The sequence below is a fragment of the Mesitornis unicolor genome, unplaced genomic scaffold (genome assembly GCF_000695765.1).
Source record: "Mesitornis unicolor isolate BGI_N332 unplaced genomic scaffold, ASM69576v1 scaffold7021, whole genome shotgun sequence".
Classification (NCBI taxonomy): domain Eukaryota; kingdom Metazoa; phylum Chordata; class Aves; order Mesitornithiformes; family Mesitornithidae; genus Mesitornis; species Mesitornis unicolor.
The window spans coordinates 1-9,261 of NW_010164358.1; the positions used below are offsets into that span (position 1 = coordinate 1).

General features: G+C 36.7%; 1 protein-coding gene across 1 annotated transcript in view; it reads left to right on the forward strand.

Moving 5' to 3' along the window:
- The first annotated feature begins 70 nt into the window (after positions 1-70).
- NOL11 (nucleolar protein 11) overlaps positions 71-9,261 on the forward strand; it is an 11,675-nt gene continuing 2,484 nt past the window's right edge. The window contains exons 1-12 of the mRNA XM_010194281.1: positions 71-148; positions 701-839; positions 1,250-1,447; positions 2,157-2,233; positions 2,958-3,081; positions 3,849-3,952; positions 4,230-4,307; positions 5,075-5,259; positions 5,478-5,603; positions 6,507-6,728; positions 7,267-7,345; positions 8,401-8,493. Coding sequence (XP_010192583.1) covers positions 71-148; positions 701-839; positions 1,250-1,447; positions 2,157-2,233; positions 2,958-3,081; positions 3,849-3,952; positions 4,230-4,307; positions 5,075-5,259; positions 5,478-5,603; positions 6,507-6,728; positions 7,267-7,345; positions 8,401-8,493 — 1,503 coding nt within the window. The remainder of the gene's footprint in view (positions 149-700; positions 840-1,249; positions 1,448-2,156; positions 2,234-2,957; positions 3,082-3,848; positions 3,953-4,229; positions 4,308-5,074; positions 5,260-5,477; positions 5,604-6,506; positions 6,729-7,266; positions 7,346-8,400; positions 8,494-9,261) is intronic.

Here is a 9,261-nt window from a genome sequence, read left to right on the forward strand (position 1 = left end):
AGTGCAGGATCTGACACTTGGCCTTGTTGAACCTTGTTGATACGACTTTAGTCCTAGAATTTAGATGTTCATGCAGCTTTCTGGTTTTAGGTGGAGTGAAGCTTTCATGGAAGGTCAACAACCCATCTTAATTTTCGCTACTGAGAAAGTGAGTTGAATACTTCTTAAAAAAACTTTCATAGCAGCAAATCTTAAGTGCTTTTTCTACAATCTGTCACCTGTTTCATTGGATTTTAAGAGCTTTTAGTGAAATCATTATCCTGATTTAATCAGGATCCTATATATGTATTGTTTCTGATACTACAGTTAAATTGAAGTTGTGTTGCTTTCAGGGCTGAGGAGCCTGGGTCTTAAAACTTCATAGTACATTTAAAGTTAATACAGTAGATGATTGTGTGACTATTGCCCTCAAATACTTCCTCATTGTGAAGGTCTTATTAGATAGGATTTATGTTTTTAAAAGAATTATATGTGAATCTGTGTTTATTCAGATGCTTCTTCCTGTGAATCAATTTGTTGCATCACGTTAGAATTTTATTTACGTGCTTGAGGATGCAAACTCTTCTGAATTACTCTGTGTGTCCTAATGAAAACACAAATTCCTAATTGTACTTAAGTATCAAAGTTAAGCAGTACTAATATCTGAATTTCTGTTATCTCTGCTTTGTGTCAATTAAAGGAAAACTGTTTTTTGTTTTAGGATGAGGATTTTTTTGTCTACGTACAGAAACTTAAGACGAATAGTCTGCACAAATATAAGCTTGAACAACAGGAACTATCTAAACCACTGAGTTTCACGGCATACATAAAAAATCAAATAATCACACTTCTCTGTTTGTGTAAGTTATTTTCTAACTGGATATGATAATAAAACAAAGAATTGTATGGAAGGACATAAAATGTTTATTTTTGTAAATGGAAGGATGTAAAATGTTTAATAGTTTTAGCTGTTTAAACTTTCTAGAACAGCTAGTGGTAGAATTAGTAATTAAATCTGCCTGATATTCTAATGGCTGAAAAGGCTGACTGTTCCTAAATGTTATAACTTGTACCTTGTAAATGTTGTGCTCGCTGCTTGGCATCTTGTTTTGCTGCTTGGCATCATAATATGTCCTTTAAATATCCTGTATTATTTCTTCTTTCAGCAGTCATTGGAATTTTTTCTCTTTAGATGTCCTTTTGCCATACCATATCAAATAGGTTTTTTATATTAACAGATTATAAAAGCATCATCACTTTTCTTTGACAGATTCCAATTACTCTGTGTACAAGGTTCTGGTACCTCTGCAGCAAAATAATGAAGAAGAAGAGCAAATTTTGTCCAAGTCGCTATTACTAAACCTTTCGGTATCTGGAAGTGTTCTAAAAGCATCTTCTTTTGTTGTTCTTGATAAAGACCACGTTGCAGTATTGGGAAGTCTGGCTGTGCCTGGCGAGGAACCCAAAGGTAACTTGAAAAGTCAGATTAAGGTGTCATAAGGTCTAAAATTTCCTTAGGCAAATCACTAAGCAGGAAATAGTGCAAATAACAAATGTTAGTTGGCACTTGAAATGAGTTCATAGTTGAGCTGTGCCATTCAGAGCATTAGCTGAAAGAGAACCTTTAGCAGTAAACTGCATAGTGGTTGCAGGACAATAATTGCTGTTGTGTTGCAGTATTTGCTTTCATGCTGCTTGTGAAGCAGTTGAGGAGGTGCAGAAAGAGAACTCATGGATGGAGGGGAATTAAAAGTAGGACTTGGACACTTGTAAGAGGACCTACGTGGGGAAACAGACCTAATGTCCTAGAAGAAATTGGTGTCTAAAATAAGTGAAACAAACTTCAGTCTCTTGCATAAACTTCTGAAGTGTGGGTTCGCAGAAATTTAAGCCACTCAACAGAGCATTTTATTTTAAAAATGTACTTCCTGACTGGAAGCCACACTGGCTGGCAACCCTCTTACCACAGCTTCTTGTTTAAAGCCCTTCACTGGCGAGCTAAATAATCTTTAAATATTTTCTTTTGAGATCTAACCAGAATGACTTCTTTCCTAATGTTGAATACATTATTTAATGAGTTCTTCCTAATTCCTCCAGTGTAACTGAAAGTAGCAAAGGCAAATGTAGCATTTATGTTGCTTTTTGTGTTTGTAACATCAATCTCTTCTTTTCCCTAGAATGCCTAACAATATGGAATACAAAATTTCAGACAATGCAGACTTCAAAGGAACTGCCCCTGGGAACCAGTGGACAAGTAAGCTCGATCTTTCATTTGTGGTCCGAAAGCTTTGTGCGTTTGGTGTGACAGCAGTGAAGAAACTGCCAGGCTTCTGAGTTCTGCTCCTGTCTGGAAGAGCAGAGAATGCCAACCGCTGAAGCAAGATTTAACTTTGACCAGTTACTGAGCAATTTTTGTCAGAATATTTAGCAGGAGAATGGTGGCCTATGGCAATTTCTTTCATGGTTCACTACCTTCTCACTTCTGATGGTCTTGATTATTTGGTGAGAATAAAATAGCTAATTAAACAGAAAACCCACCCAGTATCTAAAACACAACCAGTGTCAGTTCAGACAATTTGCAATTGACTGCCTAAATGATCCCTGCACCTCCCTCAGTAAAGATGTTTAGGTGTCAATGATAAGTAAACTGACACCTAAGTAATAAATGCAGGAACAGCTGACTGTTTTTGTCATAAAATTGCCCAGGAGGGAATTTAAAAAATAAAATTATCAAGTGGACTTAATGCCTCACAACAGCCGCTGTCCTTTAATGCATCCTCGGTGCTGCTTATTTCTGTATTGAAAATCAACAGTTAATGAAGGTCTGCTAAGAAGTGTTAAATCTAGCAAAAATAATTTGAAGTTATCTGATTCCTGACTTTAATTGAATTTTGTAGTAACAATTTAAACATCAGCTTATGCAGGAAAATACTTCTCTGTTCATTTCCTCATTACCGATACACTTTATTATTTTCCAGTTGTGGTGTTATGAGGAGAAATTTTTTTTTACTCATGGGAAGGTGCTAACAGTAACTATGTACAAGTGTGAAACGTCATCCTTGGCGGCTGCTGTGGGAAAGCTCAAGCACAGTCAAACCTCTGGTAAGAATTTTTATAATTACAATTAAAAGATCTCATAAAAGGAAAACTTCCAAAATTGTATTGAACTTATTCTAATATAGTCCTATAAAATCAATTTAATCTAAACAGCTTGAAGTAACCCAATACTGTATTCTGTTCTTAGCTGTTCAATTTAGAGAAAACTGAAGCACACAAATGTCTTGAATTTATCATGGCCTCACTTAAACTGAGTTGTCATTCAGATACTGGAGTTACTGAAAATACTGGAATGCTGAGAGGAGAATGAAGTGCTGTCTCCTGTAAATAGTTTTCAAAGAGCTTGTGTTGAGATGGAGCAATGTCATAGAATAACAGAATAGCTTGGGTTGGAAGGGACCTTAAAAATCATGCAATCCAACGCCCTGCCATAGGCTGGGACACCTTCCACCAGACCAGGCTGCTCAAAACCCCATCTAACCTGTTAAACCTTAGTTTTTAAACTCTAATTTAAAATTCTACTTTCATAGTGTCTTCAGTGTAGCACTGCACTGGTAAAATGTTGTTGCAAGTAATGCTCACAATAAATTGTGTAATAACATTTCCCTTCCTCTCAGAGGCTAAATGGAAAAACAGTATGCCAAAAGGGTCATAAAATTACCTGCTGCTGAGATAAAACTGGAAAGTTTCTTGGCAGAAAATTACTTGGATTATACTTTACAAAATTCCTATAAGAAGTTGATGCAATATTCATACTTTAATAAATGTGCTTTAAGTATTGCCTTCATATAGTTCTATTTCTGTGTTCACAGATGTGTCTTCATTTGTAAACTGGAACACCCTTGGGGATGAAGAGCTGGTGGTTTCTGTTCAGTCACAGCAATCTGTAGCTCTAAGATCTGAGTCCAGAATGACTGTAAGTTAGCACTAGAGGCATATGAGGTTCTTGCTTTCTCTTGTCTCATCCCCATGCTGCTACTTCTACTTTTAGCTATTGTAGCAGAAGGAAATTTCAAATTGTATTTGTCACTCATTGTTTCTAACACTGTTTCTGGAATTAGACTGCCCAGTTACTAATTGTAATCTGTGCGGCAAGTTAACATGTGAAGTTTCTAGTTATCTTAGTTGAAATCCTTAAATAAATACTGTCTTTTTGAAGCTGAATAGTAACTTTTTGTTTTTCTTTATAATAGTTAAGATCAAAAAGGAACACTGTTGCAAAAGCACAGCCAGATACCTTATCAGTTGGACAGCTCTTACTAAACCTAAAAGTAAGTAAAACAAATGTCCTAAAGTAATGTTTTAGACACTTTCAGAATATTCTAAGCTGTTATCTTTTTTCATGTTCTCTTGCACGTATCAAGTTGACAAAGCTGCCTTAAACAGGTGAGTTGGAGGATGTTATTATTACTGTGCTGGAATAGTATTTGAATGTGATAAAGTTTTGTCATAGGGATGTGCTCTAGAACTGTGCAGTACAGGGCTTGTAGTAGCTATCTGAGTTCTGAAAAATCTATTTTTAATGAAAATTTTCTCAGTGTATAAGGCAGGAGGATATTTCACCTGAACTCTGCTTTTTAAAGCTTTCTTAGATTTTTATTTATGGCTTTAATTTTGTTGAATAAATTTGGGATCTAGAAAGTCAAAGCAAATATAGCAATAAGCAGTTTAGTTCCTTTCTAAAACTTGCTGCAAGTGTTGTGATACTTTAAGTTGCGTCCCTTCCTGTGTGAACGTACCTATAGTTCAGCTGTGGCTGGACAGCTTGGTGATGTTACTGAAGTAACAGGCAAATAATCTGTGAGCAGTTACTGAAAGGTGCTGCTTACCTGAGTTCAGAGTGGGTAACCACCCTCATTTGGCTCTTTCATGGTTGAGAGACACTACCACAATGCAGGGTGGTGAGGGGGGTTTTTTGTGGTGTTTTTTTAGCTTGAATTCCAAAATAAGTCCGTTTCTACTTGGTCTAATTAGTAACAGTACAGTTCTCAAACCTATGCCCTATATTTCTGAGTTACACAGTGTTTGTCTTTTTCAGGACGCTTCTACAACTGTATTTGAAGAAGAATTGAGACAATTGATATCAAAAGCACAGATGCCAGATGTCCAAGCCACCATTGGATGTGTAATAACTGCCCTTATAAACAGATGCAAAACCAATCCAAACTACTACCCTCGAAATTTCCTGCTACAGATTGTCCAAACCCGAGACTTGTCTTACAGGTGACTGTTCTGCATTTTTCAAGTGTAAGGAATTGTCTTTAAAGCACTCTTGAATTACCAGAATTTACTATCGAAGGTGCTTACACTTATTTTCTGACAAAGCTGTCACTTCCCAGATGGATTTTTGTGTAAAACAAGATTAATACTTCTGCATTAGTTGTCAATGGAGTTTTCAGTGAGTGTGAATTATGCAGCCCATTCTCTTCATATTCTTACAGTTTATGTCCAGATTTAATGGCTGTTGCTTTGGAGAAAAAAGATGTGCATCTCTTACAAACCTGCTTAGAACGGTTTCCAGATATTCCTGAAGAAATTACTTATGCTTGCTTGAAACTATTTTTGAGGTAAGTTAGAATAACTTCTGTTTTCCTTTTTTTTTTGCTTCTTCACCAAACCAAGCCCCTTAATAAAGCTGTGTGTTGCCAAGAACGGCTTTAATTTTGTAGGTGAGCAATTAACACTGTGCATTGAATTCTTAATTCTGAGTGTATGTTGCAGTCTTGCAGACTGACAAACCTTTCACAAGATGTCTGTTGCATATATTAATTCTAAAAACTATGCAAATGGTAATAAAATGAACATGCCTTTTGGTAACATTGCTGGCTTGAATGGCATTCGTACCTTCTACGTATGTTGTTACAGCTATGTGCAACAGACTTAATTGGGAACTTACCTGGGGTAAGAAGCCCACAAAAAAAGATCAACTCTTGTAAGTTCACGACAGAAATGGTTTTCATGTCCAGAAAAGGATGAAGCTCCAGGTAGGTGCTGTAACTAAAAGAAAAGACTTGTAACTGCTCTTCTAGGCTTCCAGAGCAAAAGGATTCTTTTTTTATTAGAAATATGAGATATTGGTAATTTCATACCTTAGAATTGTAAAAGACTTTAATTACTCAAATATTAGGAAAATCCTAACTGTCTCACTGGTTGAAAAAGTCCCACTAAAGTCAGATTATAATAATGGTCTCGAATGGCTGACCTTTAAATCAGTCTCTGATGGAATGGCAAATAATACAGTAACTGACATTGTTGGAATAGAAGAGCCATACATGTATTGTTGATAATAATAACAAAATGTTAACTGTTCTCTCATGGCCATTATTCACTCTGCAAGACTATTTTAGTATATATTTTTACTTTTATAGTAAGCTTCAAAGAGTTCACGGTGCGTACTGCTGTTAGGTTGATGGCATTGCTGATTTTAAAGCTAATTAAAAGTATTAAATGTCTGGAATTTTCTTCTACAGCATTAGTGAAGACTCTCTTCAAAGAACAGATGTGAATCTAGAATCTGTAATCTGTTACATTGATATGGAATTAAACAATAAAGGAGTTAAGACTGAAATTGTAGAAAATGGTTTCAATGCGGAGCTGGAACAACACAGGTGTGATACTAAAATCCAAAAGCAAACCCATCAGATGACTGATGGTGAATTCTGCCCTGTTGGACCACAGAAGGCAGCGTTGTTGTATCCTCTGTTTTAATGAAGGGAAGTTGGTGCATTGTGTGTCATGGATGTCATTATATGACATATAATATATAATCCGTGTCATTATATGGGATGGGTGTTCATCTTACTAGAAGACATCTGTTGTTGTTGAAAATTTCAGAGAAGTTCCTGCTTAGTAGAAAAATTGTTTAGAATATAAATAGAAAAAACGATCTTCTAGGAAGCATCTGCACCAATTTAAACTTAGAATATTGCAGAAGTGGAATAAAACTTTATCTGTTCAAGAGAAAATACCATCAGTTATTTTGATGTTTGCCTTTTGAAACACATTAGCCAAATGCATAGCTGCAGTTAACAGGACTGTTCAAGCTACCTGTATTGGGATGTTTCTGTTGCTGTATTGTATGTATTTCATGATAGAAATAAGGGAGATTCAAAAAGCTGAAATAGGACCTCTCTCAGAGAACCTAGTGAAATATCTTAATTAGAATTCACTTCAGTTTGTAGAGACTGGTATTTTTTCCCGCAGTACGATTTCCTTAACAGCGCTGCACAGAAATGCTGTTCTCCATTCAGCTTACACCGAAATGTTTCTTTTGCCTCATCTGAAAAACCTTCCAGCTCAGCAAGCTGTTGTAAGTATGGTAAAAATGAAAAGCTTAAAAACCCTTATTATTCTGTGGGGGTTGGAAAGTCAAGAGAGGTTTTCAGTTGTGTGTCAGAAACCTGCCACTCTTACTGGAGTCCAAATCACAAACTAATGCATGAAAGTAAAATTAAGATGCCTAACATTTAATGTTAACAGATGTCATGATTTTCCAAATACCTATGGAACTTTCACTAATTTTTGTAGTCCTTGCTTATTTTAGAAAATATAATTAAGAAACCTTCTTTATGACACAGTCGACTTAGGCAATGTTGTTCATATTTTGTTAGCAATTATAGTACCATTTCTTGATTTGGATGCTTTTTAAGAAAATAACAATACATGCTAAACTAGTCATTTCCATCAGAAAGAGAAGTTTAGAAAGTATGAGAAACAAACTGCACACTGTGTAAAATGCCAAATGTAATACAAATCAAACTTGAGTATTCAATCTCAGATCCTCTTAGTTTAAAAAAATACCAACCAACTCCTGTCCCTCAAAACCTGACATACAATTTCAAGAACTGCACGTACCTTAGTGTGCACATGTGTGGTTTTACAGTGATTCAGAAAAAAGCCCTCGCATCAGAACAAAGCTGACCTTAGCACTGACCCATCTCCTTGACTACTTCTTTTTTGGAGAGAGAGAGAGAAAGAAATGTTTGACTAGTGCTCAGCACAAGGTGATGTTGACCTGATTCTGACCATTAGCAATTTTTTGTTGGCTACTGCAAGTGAAACTGGGACTAAAATTGTTACTGTTGATAGTTTTTAGCAGAGTTCCTAGGAAGGTCTGTCTGGACTAAATGGTACTCGTTGGAACAATGATTACTTGCATGAAACTTTATATTGAAATTGTTGAGAATTTTCAAACATCTAGCTGTAGATGGTATAGGAAGACCTTGAAACTTAATGTTTAGTATAGAGGAATCTGTGTTGCTTTAAAAACAAAAAGTCCTTATGAGTATTACTGTGTGCAGGACAAAACTCCTTTGTCTATTAAATGTTTGTCCTTTAAATATGTTCTGACTTTTCTACTTTTAGCTTTTTCTCAGGTATTTATACTACCTGTATGTGAAATGCAGCGAAAAAATTAATACTGCTCTTCCTGGATTACACTCTCCAACCGTAAATCAGGTGAGAAGCCAGTTCTAAGAGTTGTGCTTCCTTCAGTTTCTGGTGTGTGTTACTTAGTGAGTAGTTGGAAATACCTAAAATCAAATGAGATGTAGAATTGTAGAATGGTTTTGGATGGAAAAGACCTTTAAGATCACTGAGTCCAACCATCAATCCAGCCCTGCTAAGTCTGCCACTAGACCGTGTCTGTAAGTGCCATATCTACACACCTTTTAAGTACCTCCAGGGATGGTGACGCCACCACTTCCCTAGGCAGCCTGTTCCAATACTTGATTACCCTTTTGGTGAAGACATTTTTCCTAATATCCAATCTAAACCTCCTCTGGCACAGTGTGAGGCCATTTCTTCTTGTCTTATATCTTACTGCTTGGAAGAAGAAACCAACACTCACCTCCCTACAACTTCCTTTCATGTAGTTGTAGAGGGCAATAAGTTCTCCATTCAGTCTCCTTCTCTCCAGACTAATCGACCCCAGTTCCCTCAGCTGCTCCCCATAAGATTTGTGCTCCAGACTCTTAACCAGCTTCATTGCCCTTTGGACATGCTCCAGCACCTCAGTGTCTTTCCTGTAGTGAGGGGCTCAAAACTGAACACAGTATTTGAGGTGCAGCCTCCCTAGTGCCAAGTACAAGGGGACGATTCTTCCCTACTCCTGCTTGCCATGCTATTTCTGATACAAGCCAGGATGCTGTTGGCCTTCATGGCCACCTGGGCACACTGCTGACTCGTATTCAGCTGGCTGTCAACCAACACCCCCAGGTCCTTTTT